General features: G+C 38.7%; 1 protein-coding gene across 6 annotated transcripts in view; it reads right to left on the reverse strand.

Moving 5' to 3' along the window:
* The window catches only part of PHF3 (PHD finger protein 3), a 76,841-nt gene that overhangs the window by 29,926 nt on the left and 27,354 nt on the right, over positions 1 to 19,561 (reverse strand). For 3 of the 6 annotated variants that reach the window (XM_074991092.1, XM_074991093.1, XM_074991095.1), the window contains one exon: positions 16,360 to 18,148. The exons of 2 other annotated variants lie outside the window; for them this stretch is intronic. In XM_074991092.1, the coding sequence (XP_074847193.1) occupies positions 16,360 to 18,148 (1,789 nt within the window). Of the gene's footprint in view, positions 1 to 782; positions 1,181 to 16,359; positions 18,149 to 19,561 lie in introns of those variants that run through there. One more of the 6 variants, XM_074991096.1, reaches the window with a different exon arrangement.

Below are 19,561 nucleotides of genomic sequence, written 5' to 3' on the forward strand. Positions count from 1 at the left end.
GAAATATCTTATTCTGTAAATCAAGTGTTGTAACTTTAATTTCGCCTGTCTGAAACACACACTAGAAAAGCCTATGCTATTTGTTAACAAATACTGAAAAAGGCAAGTGTCGTGTTTTAAGGGAATCTTTAATTATTCTATCTATATTTAATATGGATAATTTCAAGCCATGAAGTACATTTGAGGTGCTAGATAGTTTTCAAAAGAGAAACTTAATGTTGCTCAAAAACCTCATATATTTCTGCTTTATTAAGGACAAACATGCTATACATAGTATAGTTTCTATTTGTTAAAGATCCATGAAAACAAAGTAAGACTCTTAAGAGACAAGGCCTATAGACTTCTCAAATCAGAATGAATTTTATATATATTTCTTTTACAACAAACATGACCTCACTCTGAACTTTCTGGGATGAATAAACAAAAGAAATGACTATATGACGACAAGAGATCCTTAACTTTTTCGGAATTTTATGAAAACGACAACTTTTATTGCATTTAAGATTGCACAAAAAATTCCTATAAACGAAGTAAGGCTATCTCCAAAATGGGAAGTCTGGGACCTCAAAACTTTCCACCAGTAGTACCAATTATGGAGGCTGTAAACGCACACTTACAAATGATTTTGTCTAATCCTACCTAAGAGGAACGTATGTGTACTACCTACATTATAACTTTCACTCTTTTTACCAGTGAACCTGCAACATTGGTAAACTGAAGGTTCTTCTATTCTTATGCAATTTGTTATTCATTTTAAAATGGTTTTCAGTGTATTTACTTACAAATCAAGAAAAAGCTCATTACGCATTTCAAATCTGACAGGTAGATGATCTTGCTATTTCCCTTTATGTTGGAAGAGTAAAGAGAGAGGGAAGAATGAAAGCTCCTATTTAATCAGCAGAAAGTGAAAAATTTGGTTCTTCATCGGGTCTTTTCTAATCTTTGTCTATATTATGAGTGTTCAGCTGCCATGATAAAAATAATGTAAGTAACAGGAGTTATGGTTGGGTAATGGAGAAGCAAGGTAATGCCCAAAGACTAAAACAGAAGTCAAGGAGGTTTGAGGCCTGGCTTGAAGGATCAAGGATTTCTTCTTGCACAGCTGTTACAGACTTGTGATTGAAGATGTTCTGATATCCTGGACTATTAACACCAAAAATTTTGACTGCAGACAGCTTCATAGTTTGTAGTGTGAGGACTTTACCCATGTTGTAAGGCTGGATTGGAAGATGTAAAGCTGAAAGAGAAAGAAATACATTTTAAAATATTAATTCATGACAACAGATTAAAATACTAAAAAACAGCTTTGACTATTCAATTTAAAAATTCAGTAATATACAAGAACCATCACAAAAGAGCTGACTGTGTTTAGAAATATCAACGTCTCTGCAAGAAACCTCTTAATTAAACAGAATTTTTGAGGGCAGAAGAAGTTATTGTTCCATTCCCTTTAGAGAGCAATACCTATTTGTCTCCACAAACTAAGATGAAGAGATACAGTCACTTGAAGTATCAAATATAAGAAAGGAATTGCATTATATAAAGAAAAGATACAGATTAATGAAAACCTCCAATTGTCTCCTTTAGGATTAGCACACCTTTTCCAATCTCCTGGCATGCACATCTCCTTGCACAAGGAAGGAAAGACCATGATTAATGATTAATTTCAAAGATTAAAATGTCCAAGTTGTATATTTCTAACACTATTTACGAGAATGAATGTGTATCAACCAAAGCAAATAGTTGAATGGCTGACAATTACTGAGGAATACAAGTTTTAAAATACATTATCCAGAAGTTAGTTTAGTCGTAAAATTTCACTGGTTAATAAAAATCACACATGCAAAACAGAAAAAGGCCCTATAAATCAGACAATACGAAGATCAACAATCATCTGTGATCAACATTATTTGATATGGTTAATAAGTACATTAGCATATGAAAGTAATCTGCATAGCCTTTTTAATTTGGAGTACATAGCAACAGGAGATTATGAAAAACACATCTTGCAGCAGTGCTTCATTCCAGCACTCTCTCCATTAATGGGAAAAGGGCCCCAATCTCTCAAAAATTTACACTTGAAGTTTATTATTCATGTGTGTAATATTAAATACATGCATGTTTGAAGAACTGGGGGCTTAGCTGGAAAGAAAAGATAAAATAAAAACTGTAGTAATGTGCAATTAATAATTTAGAAATATTAAAGACCACTCCCTTCTTTAATTGCATCATTATTTTAAATCTTACATAATGCAAGAAATATAACAGCACTGTTTTAAAAAACAGTCTCATTGTAAAAGATTCATTCACCCAATGGAAATCTATTTTCTGGAACAATTTATCTACGGCTGGCTCAGTTGTGCTATATCTGTACCACATTCTACAACTCAGTAGGAGATACAGGATGGAAAGCAAATTTTATTTTATCTTTCTTGAGTTAATAGAGATCTAGGGAGTTGGAGAACGAACTAAGGATAAATGGCTGCACTCTTGTTCAACCACCAGCCAGACACGCACACATTTAGAGATATCCACAGTGGGTTTAAGAGACTTCTATGTTTCACGCTAACAAGCAACTCCTACTGACTTCCATAGGCTCTGCTTCAGATTAAGTCTGAAAGACAGCTCATTTTCTAGGAGATTCACAGCAAATATATTAGTATGTGTTCTCTTGTCATTAAAACATCTTTGTACCTGACTTTGATTTGTTTTTTTAGTGCCAATCTACCTACCGATGACTTTGTTTTTTTATTTTTTAGCAACAAGAACAACCTGCCTTTTAAAAATATATCATCTAATTTTCCAGATGGGACTGTTAGCATGGCAAAGATAAGATGTCAACTTAACTTTTTACAATAAGTTTCTATAAAACAACCAGTAAGTGTGTCCTGATTTTTCTCCCAAACGAAAAGAAAAGACTTTCTTCTGAACGCCTATTGTTGGAAAGATCTTTCCAGTAAGAAAGACAGGGAAAACTCAACAACTAAAACCAAAAAGCTACAGTCTATGAGATAGGACCCTCAACAATATGATGAACCAAACAAAACAGAGTTAAATCAAATACACAATGTAATGAAACTGAAAACAAATATATTCCCTAATTTTTCATTTATACAAATTTTTGACACCAAACATGCAAGCAGAACCATGAAGGCAGATTCAGAGCCTCATGCGTTGCTCGTAACTTAAACAGAGGCCTGGCTTTAGGTCAAAGCATGCAATGTGGTTGCCCCGTGTCCTGTGCCTTCAGTTCCTTGCACTCCCTCCAACCAGGCACCACAATCAACAAGCTTGCTGCACTGGGCCCCACAAGCTCTTTGGCTGGACCTGCTTAAACAGCTAAAAAACCCTCAGTTAGGCTTTTCAATTGACATTCCTTTAATTTGTTGGCCTACTGGTACAAATTTTAATAGTTTCCCTTTAATTCTATTTCCTACTGATCTAAACTGACCTCTGAACTGCATATAACAATCTTCAGAAGCTCGAGACCAGAGGCTTACATAGTGGGGCTTGGACCATCAGTCCTGAGCCACGAAAGGCATACCCCACAATACTCAAGTTCCGAGACTCCACACCCGGCTGCCAGTGGTAATCAGTGAGAAGACAGGCATATGGGGTCCCATGCTCTACTGCCCCTTCCTCCCACATTTATGCCAGGGTTTACTGGCCCCCTTGGGCACATGGTGCTGCCAGGCTCCCAAAGCTTGATGCAGCTGAGGGGCAAGGCAGCTGCAAGCAGCTGGAAGGGGCAGAGAGAGCTGTTGTTTTTGCTGCTGACCCTCCTCTTGGGAGCTAAAGCAGTGGTCCTTCCCTGCAGCTCCCAGTTGTTTGTTACTGCCTCTCCACCTAGAGCTAACACCTAGGAGCTGCTCCTGGGTGGGGGAGAGAATGAGCCTTTAAACTCTGGCAGCCTCCCACTTCCAGCCAGTAACAGTTGTCACGTACAGGAACCTCAACCCACTCCACCCTGACATTGGGGAGGGCAGGGGGAATGACTAGGTCTTCTGGGAGCAAAGGGAGAACGCTGCAGCCATATTTTAAGCATAAGATGAACCGAACGTGGCTTAGAAACCAGTTTGGCCAACACTGTTCTACTTCTTTACTATGTACGGATGTATTACATGTTGCTAATCTCAAAGCATCAAAATAGCTTAAACATTATTTCCACACTGTGATGTATGGAATTGTTTTAATATAGTGAAAACTGCAATTTTACAAGGAAAAAAATGAAAGTTTAAATATTTTTCTAGCTGGCAAGTAAACTAGACAGAAAAGTAGTTTTCCATATGTTCCAGAAAAACAAAAACTACTGCAAGACCACATCTGTGGATGATTTACACACCACAACTCAGAGATAAGATTGTTTGCTAATCCTTAATGTTTGCATTTTAAAATTACCCTCCTGTGAAACCTTGAGATTTGTACTTATTTTAAGTTTGAAGTGAAGGAAAATCCAACTAAGGCCAATTTGTTGCATGCAGGTGGACTGCTGCATGTGACTTCCACAGAGTTCTGCAGGGGCACAGTGCGTACACAAACTGCAGGATTAGATACCAAGTGCACTAACAGTTTTTTTAAAAAAGTCAAAAACGCATTGCACCAAAGAAAATAAGTTGATAGAAAAAAATGAAACCTTTTTAAAATTGAACAATGGTATTGCAATTTCATTACAATAATTTTTCCAATAAAGGTCTTCCCTTACAACATACAGTAAGCAATGTAATTTAGTAAGTAGGCATTTGGTGAGCCCTCTTCCCTCAAGAGAAAACTCAAGAAGGGGGCCAAAAGAGAGAAAGGGACTGCAGTATGCCCTTGCGAAGTTTCCCACAGATTTCAAGCCCCAAAGCCCATAGATCCTGTGCATAGATGCAAAAACCTGTAACACTGGAAACAATATAATTAAAAGGGGAATAGCAGGGATGGGGAAACATGCTGTGTAGGGTTGTATGTTTTCTACTAGCACAGAGACAAACATAAGATTCTTTCTGTGTGCAGATCCCAGGATTTAACATGTTATACACAATGAAAAAAATATTTATTATAAGTTGTAAGAGATAAGCATCAGCTTCAGAAAAAGTAAGCTTCAAACTACTGCCCCTTTATTATTCCTCCTATTTGTTAGTACTTTGAAAGTATATTCACTAGATCAAAATCCAGAAAGCTACACATTTTCAACAACAGTACTTATAGAAAGTGGAAGGAAAAATTTCTCACTTATAAATGCTGCAATCACACATAAATATATGCTATTAATTGAGGGTGGGAAGGGGAGCACCTTAGCACTAATATAAAAGATTACAAAATAAAACAAGTTAGGAAATCCAGAAACTTAGGGTTTCTCATAAAACTAACTCAGACATGATATACCCCATCTTTGGTATGTACTAATAAAAATACCACCTCACAGTTGACATTGAGCCAGGAAAATAAACAGGGAATGTGGTGAAAATGGCCAACTACCAGAAAATCACTGGCTTTTCTTTCTTACTCTTAGAATGAAAAGATATCACTGACAATGAAAATCAGTATGGTCAGCAGGGAAAATTAAGCAATGGTTCTAACAACAAAAACTGCCATACCTTTACACATTTCATAGATGACAGTAGATCCAAAGCATGCTAATACTACCTTGGTTCTGCTATCAGTGGTGGGGTAAAAGGAATAGATACTATGCACAAAAACTATGCAGAGCTGTTTTGGCAATAGTGAGTGACCAGAATATCTGCCAATAAAAAAGTCAACAGGCACAAGACTCAGCAGGAAATAAACATGGGCTCCAACTGCTATTACAGATCCTGCCACATTTTCATGTCTATAAAGCTTATTCACACTGAAAGCAGAGTGTCCTACTTTACATTCCAATCAACTTCTTTTAGGTCCCCTATACAAAGTACTTTAGCTTTGCACAAGGCAAAAGACTGACAACATCTTGTCCTAAAAGGTGAACTGTCCGACAATCTCAGTATGGTACTGACCCTGAAGATTAACAATGTAAAGATCAAAGATATTCACTAATTTATTACTGTTATAGTGGCACCTCAGAGTTATGAATACCAGTTATGGAACTGACTGGTCAACCACACATCATACGAAAAGGTATGCAATCAGGCAGCAGCAAAGACAAAAAAAGCAAATACAATACAATATTGTGTTAAACAAAAGCTACTAACAAAGAAGTAATTTAAAAATATTTGACAGTGTAAGGAAACTTAGTGCTTGTTTAAGTTGGTTAAAAGCATCTTTCTTCCCAAGGAAGTTTCACAACTGTACTAAGTGAATGTTCAGTTGGAAACCTCTGAAAGAGCAATCTTACTGTTTTGTTCAAGGTTACCAGCATTTCACAATACCAAAAAAATCCCTCCTTTCCTGAGGTGTTTTTAACAGACACTGTTGCGTATGATTGTGAAAGTCATTAGTACAATATCTCAAAACGTGATCCTTGTACATGCAAGAAATTCCCAAGTTAACAATGATGGAGCAAACATCTGGTATTTCTTAAGTCAGGGGTGAGCAAAGCGGAGGGTGGGTCCCCTTGGGGAACGTGAAATTTCATAAAGGGAGCTCCACACTATCAGCTGCTGGATTTCAGGCTCATGTATCTCATTAAGATGTTGAATTATGTTACTGTTTTTATGTATTTGTATTCACATCTGTATGCCGATTAATAAAGTTTTTACATTCTACATACTTATTTTCTTACATATGCCAAAAGGGTTTTTTTATATGAACATAATGGAAATTTCCATCAGTTTGGATTACATTAAACAGGTGGGGGGGGGGGGAGGGCCTGATAACTGCAGGGATGAAAAGTGTGGCCCAACACACAAAAAGTTTGCTCACCCTGATTTAAGTGATTACTTTTTGCAACCTTTGTTTTACGTTGGGTGGAGGTGGGGATTTGAGTTTGCATAGCATGTTAAAATAAACATTTCTGGCAGCCTTAATTCAAGTTGTATTTTATTGAAAAGTGAAATTGAAATTGCAAGTCAAACTAAAATACTCTTATAGTAACAGAGAGAAAGCCGTGCTAGTCTATACACTATGAAAACAAATACCCAGTCCAGTAGCACTTTAAAAACTAGCAAAATAATTTATTAGGTGATGAGCTTTCGTGGGACAGACCCACTTCTCCAGATCATAGACATACCAGAACAAACTCAATATTTTAGCCATAGAGAACCAAAAATAGTAATCAAGGTTGACAAACTGGAAAAATATTATCAAGGTGAGCAAATCTGAGAGTAGAGGGGCAGAAGGGGGGCAGGTGGGGAGACAAGAATTAGATTAAGCCAAGTATGCAAAAGAGCCCCTATAAATGACCTAAAAAATTCCCATCCCGGTTAAAATCACGTGTCAATGTGTCGAATTTGAATATAAAAGAATTCAGCAGCCTCTCTTTCCAAAGTGTTATGAAAATTCCTCTTCAGGAAGACGCGAACTTTCAGGTTATTAACAGAATGGCCCACTCCATTAAAGTGGTGACTGACCGGTCTGTTGATCAGAAGTGTTTTTATGTCTGTTTTATGCTCATTAATTCTTTGTCTAAGAGAGTTTGAAGTCTGTCCAATATACAAAGCATGTGGGCACATGACAGCATATATGATGTTAGCTGAAGAACATGAGAATGTGCCCGTGATTCTGTGAATAACCTGGTTAGATCCAGGGATGGTATCTCCAGAATAGATATGTGGACAAAGTTGGCAACCGGCTTTGTTGCAAGGAAAAGTTCCAGGACTGGGGTTGTTGCAGTATAGACTGTGGTGGTATGTGAGAAGACTCATAAGGTCGGGAGGTTGCCTGTAGGTTGTCCTACAGTTTGTATCTTACTGAAGAGGAATTTTCACAACACTTTGGAAAGAGAGGCTGCTGAATTCTTTTATATTCAAATTCGACACATTAACACGTGGTTTGAACCAGGATGGGAATTTTTTAGGTCATTTATAGGGGCTCTTTTGCATACTTGGCTTAATCTAATTCTTGTCTCCCCACCTGCCCCCCTTCTGCCCCTCTACTCTCAGATTTGCTCACCTTGATAATATTTTTCCAGTTTGTCAACCCCAATTACTATTTTTGGTTCTCTATGGCTTAAATATTGAGTTTGTTCTGGTATGGCTATGATCTGGAGAAGTGGGTCTGTCCCACGAAAGCTCATCACCTAATAAATTATTTTGCTAGTCTTTAAAGTGCCACTGGACTGCTTTTTTGTTTTAAAAAGTTCTTGGCACACTTTTTCCTAATTTGAGACTTCAGTTCAATTTCTTGTTTTCTATACTATCTACAATACAGCATTGATAAGAAACATCTAACAATGTTTAAAGAACTGTGAAAAGGGACACCATGAACTTAAAATCTAGTCAATTTTTTAAAAATTAAGTTCCCAGCTTCCAGTGTTTTTCCATTTCTCTCTTTTCCTATGTAATGAGTCACACAAAGAGGCTGTGTCTACACATGCCCCCTCCTTTTGGAGGGGGAAGCTTGGAAGATGCTAATGAGGCGCTGACATGACTGAACTGACTTGATTTCTCCTCTCTTCATATTTACAACTCCTCTGTGACTGAACAGACATTGTGAACTCTGGCCCTTCCCTTGACTGAAACTCTTTTTACACCCTCCTCTGAAACACTTCCACTCACACATCTGACTGGAGTCTTTGCCCACAAAAGCTTATGCTCCAAAATATCTGTTAATCTATAAGGTGCCAAAGGACTTTTTTTTTTTTTTTTTTTTTTGAAAATAAATACTAACTGGGCTACCCCTCTGATACTTGTCACCATGCAAGGCACTCGCATTTAGCCATACTGAGTGGAATCCATCAACCTCATGAAAAAACTTGCAGATACAGACAGACAGACATCTTCCTCTCCAAATGCACACAGATGGCTATCATACCAAAAGGACTGAAGGTGAAAAACACACCAAAATCAACATACTACACAGATGCATCTGATCAACATCTGTACAGCAAACAGGAAAACATCAAGAGAGAGATCTCAAATCTGGAGACACACATTAAAAAAACCAACTTTCCACATAAACCTCCATATAGCTGGACTTCACTAAAACAAGACAGGAGATTTACAATGCACATTTCTCTACAGAAGAAAGGACTGTAAACTATTGAAACTCTTACTTTCCACATGGGACCACAATAGCGGTACCCTTAACTCATCCAAAAATATTGTCAACCTATCCAACTGCACACTCAACCCAGCAGAACAGTCTGCCCTTTCTCAGGGACTCTCTTTTTGCCCCACCACCCCCACTAACTTGATACAGTTCTGAGTGGATCTGGAAGCCTACTTTCGCAGTCTCTGACTCAAGGAATACTCCAACACGACACTGAAGAGTGCACTGACACACACATAACCTCCCACCAACACTACAAGAAAAATTCCTCATGGACTCTCCCACGATGGTCAAAATGACAAACTGGACCTATGCACAGAATGCTTACGCTGACGTGCAAAGGCAGAAACTGCGGAAAAGCGGCATCGCTTACCCCACAACCTCGGCCGTGCAGAACTCAATGCCATCAGCCGCCTCAAACAACTCTGACACTGTCACCCAAAAGGATGACAAAGGAAGTGCTGTTGTCATCATGAATAGGACAGACTACCAAAAGGAGGCTGCCAGGCAACTCTCCAATACCACATTCTATAAGCCACTGTCCCAGGATCCCACTGAAGAGTACACAAAGAAACTACAGCATCTGCTCAAGACCCTCCCAATAAAAACAAAGGAACAAATCTACACAGACACACCCCTAGAACCTCAAGCATGTTTATTCTATCTACTACCCACAATCCATGAACCTGGGAATCCTAGATGCTCCATCATCTCAGGCACTGGCACTCTCACTACAGGACTGTCCGGATATGTGGAATCTCTACTCAGACACAAGCAGTGCTACCAGCTTTCTTCGAAATACCACCGACTGCCTGAGGAAACTACAATTCATTGGTGACCTTCCTGAAAACACCATCCTGGCCATTATGGACGTAGAGGCCCTTAACACCAATATCCCACATGAAGATGGACTTCAAGCTGTTAGGAACATTATTCCTGATGAGACCGAGGCACAAATAGTGGTTGAGCTTTGTGACTTTGTCCTCACCCACACATTTCAGGTTTGAGGACAATTTATACCTTCAAATCAGCGGCACTGCTATGGGCACCTGCATGGCCCCACAGTATGCCAACATTTTTATGGCTGGCCTGGAACAATGCTTCCTCAGCTCTCATCCCCTAGTGTCCTCCTCTATTTGTGCTACATTGATGACATCATCATATGGACCCATGGGAAAGAGCCTCCTGAAAAGTTCCACCATGATTTCAACAATTTCCACCCCACCATCAACCTCAGCCTGGACCAGTCCACCCAAGAGATCCACTTCCTGGATACTACTGTGCAAATAAGTGATGATCATGTAAATACCACCCTATACCGGAAATCCACAGACCACTATGCTTACCTACACACCTCCAGCTTCCATCCAGGGCACACTACATGATCCATTGTACACAGTCAGGCACTAAGGTACAACCACATTCGCTCCAATCCCTCACACAGAGGCAAACACCTCCAAGACCTTTACCAAGCTTTTCTGAAGCTACAATGCCCACCTAAGGAACTGAAGAAAAAGACTGAAAGAGCTAGACATGTACCCAGAAGCCACCTGCTACAAGACAGGCCCAACAAGGAAAACAAGAGAACACCACTGGCCATCACATACAGCCCCCAGCTAAAGCCTTGCCAGTGCATCATCAGTGATCTACACCCAATCCTGGAGAATGATCCTTTACACTCTGACCTTGGAAGGAAGGCCTATCCTCACCTACAGACAGCCTGCGAACTATAAACAAATCCTCACCAGCAACTATTGATCATAACACAGTAACTCTGAACCTGGAACCACTCCCTGCAATAAACCACTTGCAGCCAACTCTGCTCACATATCTACACCAGTGATATCATCATAGGACCTAACGACATCAACCACACCATCAGGGGCTCTTTCACCTGCACATCTACTAATATAATATATACCATCATGTGCTAGGAATGCCCCACTGCAATTTACATTGGCCAAACTGGACAGTCTCTATGTAAAATAAATGGACATACAGAAGACATCAGGAAAGGTAACACACAAAAACCTGTAGGAGAACACTTCAAGCTCCCAGGACACACTGTAACAGGTTTAAAGGTAGTAGTCCTGTAACAAAAAAAAAAAATTCAGAAATAAACTCCAAAGAGAAACTACTGAGCTGCAATTCATTTGCAAATTTGACATCAACCACCAAGGACTGAACAGAAACTAGGAGTGGCTGGCCCATTACAAAGCAGTTTCTCTGCTCTTGATGTTCACATCTCCACACTAGCTACTGAAAATGGGTCACATCCTGCCTCACTGAAATGACTTGATTTCTCCTCTCGATGTTCACAACTCCATATAAACTGCTTAAAATGGACCACATCCTCTGTGACTGAGCAGACCTCGTCAACTCTGGCCCTCCTCTTGACTGAGACTCCCTCTTTAAACCCTCCTCTGAAACGCCACCACTCATGCATCTGATGAAGCAGGTCTTTGCCCACAAAAGCTTATGCTTCAGAATGTTAGTATATAAAATGCCACAGGACTTCTTGTTGTTTTTGAAGATACAAACTGACTCGGCTACCCCTGAGATAAGAATATGAAGTGCCTCATTCACATGCGGCCACCATTATGCTATTCAAAAGTGCTGCTTTCAGAACACACACAGCCTATGTAGATTCAAAAGGCCCTTCTTCCTAAAACCAAATAGGAAGGGGCTTTCAAAGTCGGGGGCAGGGGGAGGGTCCCTTTGAAAGGCACCTGGCTACACGGACAGCATGTGTTCCGAAAGCAGCACTTTCAAATCACGGACGGCTGCCATGATGCTAATGTGGCACTTCACATTCATGTCAGTGCCTCATTAGCATCTTCTGAACTGCCTCACCAACATGCCACACAACCACAGGGAAAATTGGCTATACAAGGTGCTTACCCAAGGGAAATGGAGAAACTGAAAAAACAAATGTTAAGTACAAAGTAAACATTTTTGGAGCTCTCAGTTTTATTACTTCTGTATGTTAGACTACTACTAATATTTATTAAAAATCATTTCAAAGAGAGGTAATTTAATTTAATTTTAATTTAAGCTGCTCTCCCTTTTAAAAGCAGGTTTAATTACTGCTGCAGAAACAAGCACTAATAAGTCAACCACAAACTATCCCTGCTTAGAAAAATATAATAGGAGTTTTGCTTCCTCTTCTATTCCATACTCACCCTAGTTTTTTAGAAAAAAACTTTTAAGGTTTGTTTTCTTTAACATACAAGTCCAAAATAAAGTAAAAAGTAATTGAAAAACCCGTAACTTAAATGCTGTAATGGTTTGGTTTCACTGTTTAGTTTGTAAAAACAGTGGAAATTGAGACACATATAGGCTACGTCTTTCGAAAGAGGAATGCACATGAGGAAATTGAAAATGCAAATGAGGCACTGATTTACATCTCATGCTTTATTTGCATAATCTATTTTCAGAAGAGAGTCTTTCGAAATAAAAAAAGCAGTGTAGACTGAGCTCTTTTGAAAATAAACCCCACCTTCAAAAAAAACCCTTCTCCCTGAAAAAAAATAAATTATGAAAATGAAACATGATATGCAAATCAGTACCTCATTTGCATTTTTATTTCTCTCGTTTGCATTCCTCTTTCGAAAGAGGAATGCAAGCGTACACATAGCCACAGAGTGCTCAAGTATAAGGAGAAAGTGGTTCAATTCAAACCCCATTTGATCCTGGACATTTCTGTTAATACTGAATGTGTCAATTAGTGCCAATTGTAGTGATACAGAAATCCGTCCAAAAGAAAATAGGCTTATGATATAAAAGTCATGACACTGAACTGATAGTGGCAACTCTTATACACTGCCACCCTGGACAGTGACTGAACTAGGGATATTCACATTTAAGCAGTTAAATGGTTAACTTAAACCTAAACAGATAAGGTTTACTGGTTATGGCTTACCAGTACCGGCTGCAGCAGCACACCCCTCCTCCCCATAGGCAGGGGGTTCCTCCAGCCACACAGGCCTGCCATGGGCAGGGATGCTCCAACCAGACCAGAGCAGCCCTGGTCCTCTGAGCCCTGTGGGAAGCGGTGCTCCAGCCCAGACAGAGCAGCCCCCCGTCTGCAGTGGCCAGAGAGGGGTGGAGGCAGTTGGGGAGGGTAGGAGAGCAAACAGCTTCTGGCATGCCTGGGGCCAGGGCTGCTCCACCCTCACTGGAGCATCCCTACCTGTGACGCGCCTCAGACAGGAGCTGCTCCATCTGAGCTGGAGCACCCCGTACACACAGTTCTACCGCAGGCAAAGAAGTGAATGTGCTGCGGGCAGGGGAAGTTACAATGGCCTCCCCAGCCACCCCACAACCCACATCAGTTAATTGGTTACACCTACCATTTAACTGATTAATCAATTAAACAGGATTTTACATCCATAAACTGAACTGGAGAACTAGAAAATACAGGTCATACTCTCTAGTATGGCAGCCTCAGGACTTGACCAGTGCTGAAAGAAGAGAATTTGCTGAACCATGGGAATTCAAGGTTGTCTAGCAGCATTGTCAACACCCCCAATACTCACTGGGCTCTTAGAAGACATTTCAGGGTAAATTACAGCACAGAACACTGAGTGCCAGGACTAGTGGCTGTAAACAAACTTTACAGAACCACTGGAAACTTGGTCATACCCATGATAAGTGGACATCCAGTTAAACAAAATCATGCAGGACCAGAGTGCCAGATTAGCAAGGTTCAACCTGTATTATTTGTATGATGTTGCACCTAAAGATCCGCAAATAAAAATGGCTCTCTGCTCTACCCAATGTACAAACACAACATTTAGACATACTGTCTAACAAGATGAAATATGTCCCATACCATTACAATTCCCCACAACATCCTAGTCCCCCCGCCCCGAAGTTTTATACATTTTTAACTGGAAAGATGAGTCAAACTAGAAATGCACCAAATTCATTCCAACCTGACTGCCACTCTCCAGACTCCCCTGTAGCGATCAGATTCTCTATCTACTACTGAACTTCATCAGCCTAATTTTAAAACAAAATGCTTTAAAAGTCTCTTACAAATCAGACATCCAGAATTAGAAGAAAAAATTTAGACATCCACACAAATGTTTCAATTCAGCATCAATTAGTGAAGGCATGCTGTCAAAATAACTAAGGTCAAAATTTTATATTTAAAATATTTTACAAAATCATTTCACTTGTGTGTTTAAAGCAATCTGATTAGGTTTAAACATTCCACTAAATTTTTTGAAATACAAACACTGTGTAGCAACTTTTGGCAAGCAGTCCCTAAAGATAATCTGCTGGCAGTCCACAAGACATTTTGTTTATGTTGAGTATTTTCAGGCACAGCCCCCAACTGCTCCTACTGGCAGAGTGCCTGTGGACAGTCTCACAGCCCACCAGTGGATTAATCTGAGAGGATGCCAGCTGAAGGTTGTGCAAGTGAGTAAGAACATAATAATAAAGCAAAAGTAAAACTGAACAAAATCTATATTTTTTGTTCAAGCTGAATGAAATGATACACACAAAAATCAAAGGGTGAAAACAAGTATAGATTATCTAAACTAAAATGTTAAGTCTACAATATTAAGAGTAACAAGATTTAAAAACATTTAAATGTAGCAATGTCCCTTCAATCATGTATTACACAATAATTTTAATATCCTTTCAGCATGTTCAGTTTTCTGTTTTCTTATGTATGCTGCATCTCTCTCAGATGAATTAATATGCAATTAGCTGCACTGTAAATATTAAAATACACATTTACTTCAGGAATGTTGTGACAAGTAATCATGACATACTGGAACATGGATAGCTCATGGATGCAAATGCCAAACCTGTATACAATGTGGTCTTATGAATGGCTAAATAAGATGCCAGCTTTAGTCAGCAAAATTGAATGTTGCCTGTTTGTCAGAAAAATGAAGTTCTGGAGTATTTGTAAGATAACAGGTATTTTTGATTAGAAATTCATCTGACTGGTAGTGAAAGCATATCATGTTCTCTCTATTTCAAAGGATGGGCAAAATTACCAATTTAATTACCCAAATTAAAGTGAGCAAGAACAATTTTTCATAAATTGTAGAAATAATGTAAGAAGTGAGGCAAAAGAACATGCTGTTGAACAACACTGCTATCTCAGCAGAACATGATGCCTGATTCCACACCATCCACATATCATTCTGAAAACGAACATTTCATTCAGTAATAGTGAGCTAAATACAACTTCAAATGCCACATCTGAATGCAAGTTCCCCTCTCCAACAAACGTGTCTGCCATTTTTTAAATTTTTTCTTCTCTCACAGTTGTATGAGAGATTCACAGAACCCATGTTATTGACTAATACACAAAGAAAACTAGAAAAATACTCTCTTCTTCTAATCTTTCAGGCATGGTAATCACAGGGTTAGTTATAAACAATCAAAACTTTTAAACTATTACTTGAATTTCAAGTTGACGGTGATCCCTTTAATTTACAGTGTAACATTCACTTTTACCCATTTTTAGGAAAAATAACTGTTACAAAATCAATTTAAAATACCAAAGCCTTAGTTTGATATTTTCCAAACGGTGAGTTTTCAGATCTCTATTTTACCTAACACAAGTTAGCAGAATTATATGTCCCTCTAAAGAAAAGCATATAATAAAAAAAACACTGTCTACAGGTTGAACCTCTCTAATCCAGAACTCTCATCCAGCAAACTCCATAATCCAGCATGATTTTAGTTAGCCAGACGACCACTTATAAGTGTGGCCAAGTTTCCTGTGGTCCCATTATGTGTTTTTTTAAAACAGACACCAGTAAAACTGACTCTCAGTGTTCTGTGCTGTTATCTAGCTGTAATCTAAATGTCTTCCACTGCTTAGTGGGCTCTCAGAAGTGTTGGTAATGTACTAGAAAATACTGACCTCCTATCATCCTGCAAATCTCATCTGGCACTGGTCAGGTCCCAAGAGTGCCAGACAAGAGAGGTTCAACCTGTAGTAATATTTCCTTTTGAGTAAGACAGCTTCTACTACTCTAGTTTGTTTTAAAAGTCAGAGAGAAAGCACACAGAGATATATACAGGTAGGCAGTTAATAGCATGATGGACAGAGATTTCCACTGGAAAGTTTGTGCCTGCTTTTTTTTTGTTTGATATGACAAAGATAAACTAAAACAAAGACCAGCAGAAACCTGAATATAAGAGGAGCACTTTTATCTTTCGAAACCAAGAAAAACAATGTGTATCCCAAACCACACACACCTGTTGCCATGCGGCTTTCTGCAAAACCCACACTGCTTGGTGGGAACCCATACATATTTGCTTTCACTTGGAGAGGTATGTTCTGAGCCTTCACGTTTCACAGTAGAAATGTTGTCTGGAATAAACAAAGGAGGTTCATCAAGTGAAAGGCTTTTACTGCTTCTCCTCTGGCGAGGCTGAAGAGTCTTCTCAAACTTTTTCAATTTCAGTTTTTCTTTTTCATCCTCCTTTAAATGTTCTAAACCCATGGAGTCTTTTGTCTCTCTCTCTTCTTTTACGTAGCTATTTGTTTTAAGTGCAGCTGTAAGTTGATGTTTCTGTGTTTGTTTTTGATTTTGATGCAGCAAGTGACCAGATAGTGGGTGTACAGATGCTGAGACAGGATGGTGGATTTCTTTTGAACAAGCCTGGTGACTCACAGGCTTGTCACTCACACTCTGAACTGATGTCTTTTGAACATGCATGGGTGTTTGGACTCGTGAAACTTTTCTCACCAATGTCTCAGTCTGCCTCTTCACTGGGACTCCCGTACCAAAGCTCTGTGCTTTCACATCTTTATCAGTTTGTTTCTTCTTTACTTTTACTGGTTTTTGAAAATGCTGCTGACTGTCTTGGTCATCTGCACTCCTTTTTAGACTTACTGAAGGTGCACTGCGAAAACCTGAACTATTAACACCAGCCCTTGTTTTCGAATGGCTTAATTGTTGCTTAGTTGTTAATAATTTTTGTCCTGAATCTGCAGTCAAATTTTGTTTAAACTGTTTTTGTTTAATCTGTATAATGTGTTTGGGCTTGACAGTTTTGGGACTTTTTGCTGGAATGCTATTATCACCTTGAAGTTTTGTTGTGTCAGAGCCTTCCATTTTAATATAGCTATCCTGATGCTGTACATTTTGGCTTGAACAATCATGAATACTGCTTTCTAAAATATTAGTTCCTACTTCAGCAGAAATAGTATTTTGCACATCTGTTTTATCAAGTTCTGTACTGTCCAAGTGTTTGTTAGGATTAACATTTTTATCAGCCTCTTTGGGGTCATCAAGAGACTCTGGTTTACATTCTTCTGATGACACAACATTTTCACCAACAGATTCCACAGTCAGTGGATCTAACCTACATTCTATCTTCTCCTCTACAGATCTGGACAGAACTGAAAGAGTCTCCAATATTTCACTTGAATTCATGCAAACTGTTGTAACAGACGAAATGGTAGTCCTTCCACTTATCTTGCTTTTGTCATTTTCTTCATCTCTCTCCTCTATTTCCTTGATTTTATATTCATTCTTTCTTTCTGAAGATGCATCAGAATTCAGAGTTTCATCCACTTTACTAGTTTCATTAACTTCAGAATTTAAAAAATCCAGCCCAGTTTTCATAATAGTCTCTACTTTGCTACCTGTTTCTTCAGTAGAAGAAGAAGTGCCCGTTGAAAGAGAACCACCACTTAATTCATTGGACGTTTCATCCAACTTTCCTTGCTTCAAAGTTTCAGATTTTATTTCATCCATCTTTTCATCACAAGTAGGCAATTTTGAACTACTTGGCGAAGGTGATGAGGCTTCTTCTGCTTCCTCTGTCTGCCCAGATAGTCTACTACTGCGCCTAACCTCTTTAAGATGTTCTAGTTTAATTGATGTACTAACTTCCTCTTTAATTTGAGCCTTCTCTTGCTGTTTTGCGCCTCCCTTTTGGGCACATCCAGATTTTACAGATGCTTTCTTCGTATTAGCAAGCGGTGCGATGTTTGAACGCTTCGCTATAGTACTTTGTCGCAAACTCCGTATAGGTTCTATTAAAGAAAAAAAAATATCTTATATAATATTTCATTCTCTTCCTTGAAAATACAAGATTAGAGTGAAAATAACTTATGAATCAACAAAATGTTTACCTTACAAGATTAACTGACAAAATGTTAATCATTGTCTGTTGGGTTCAATAGCATTATTAAAATTAAAATGTAATACAAAAAAGAGCGGTATTTCAATTTGACACTAACTATTTGGACAAATATAACTGCACATGCAAATTCTGAATAGTAAGGAAGACAGTTTTTTTTCAGCTCAGAAAGGTCATATGATCACTGATATAGGAAGAATATTTAATTGTCCTTTTAATGGCTACCTGAAGTAAATATCATACCGATAAAGTTGTGGCAACCTCTCAGTAAAAACAAACTTGCATACAAATTTTGGGGTTCTCACAGTAATCCTCTAACATCAATTAAAGTTCATGTTTGATGTGAACTTGTACTTCAACAGAGACTGGGAATGGTTGGCCCATTACAAAAGCAGTTTCTCTGCTCTTCATGTTCACACTTCCACATTAGCATCTGACAAAGGGCCACATCCCCTCGACTGAGCTGACTTGTTTTCTCTTCTCTTGATGCCAATAATAGGCCATATCCACCGTGACTGAATATACCTTTTCAGCTGACTCTCCCCTTTACTGAGACCCTCTCTTTAAATCCTCCTCTGAAATCCCGCCCAAACTGACGCATCTGACGAAGCAGGTCTTTGCCCACAAAAGCTTATGCTCCAAAATATCTGTTAGTCTGTAAGACGCCACAGGACTTTTTGTTGTTTTTGAAGATACAGACTAACTCAGCTATCTCTCTGATACACTTCCACAGTTAATCATTCATAAAGCATGTTGAGATCTTTGAATGAATGACTTCTTTTTGCAAGTTCTGATAATTATTACTAAAACAACTTTACTTAAAAACTACAGAGGCAAAACAGTGTAAGCATTGAAATTCAAGACCTGTAGAACTGATGTGATTTAAAATCACTTACATGAAGTTGAGAAAATTACTTTGTGTACATTATAAACCAGACATTTCCAAACCTAACCAGTAGTTTTAAAAGCAGTTTGGTCTATACTGCTTCAATTCTGATGTATTTTCTCATCCCTCACCTTTCTCATCTCATCACCTTCTCTCAATTAACTTTTATATGAAATAATGTACTTCCAAAAATTCTAAGTCTTAATACCATACTGCACTACATATATGGCAATAATGGTTAGTGTCAGGGCTCCCACTAGTATTGTCCATCCATGGGTGGAACACATTTTGTTACATGCCTCAAGGCATATGAGCAGAGGTCAGCAACCAAAATAGCAAGAACCAATTTTTTTAATTCAGTTAAAAAAAACCCACAATAATTGAAGAGCCGCAATGAACGTGAATACAAGACGTTCCCTA

This window comes from Carettochelys insculpta, chromosome 3, assembly GCF_033958435.1.
Source record: "Carettochelys insculpta isolate YL-2023 chromosome 3, ASM3395843v1, whole genome shotgun sequence".
Classification (NCBI taxonomy): Eukaryota; Metazoa; Chordata; order Testudines; family Carettochelyidae; genus Carettochelys; species Carettochelys insculpta.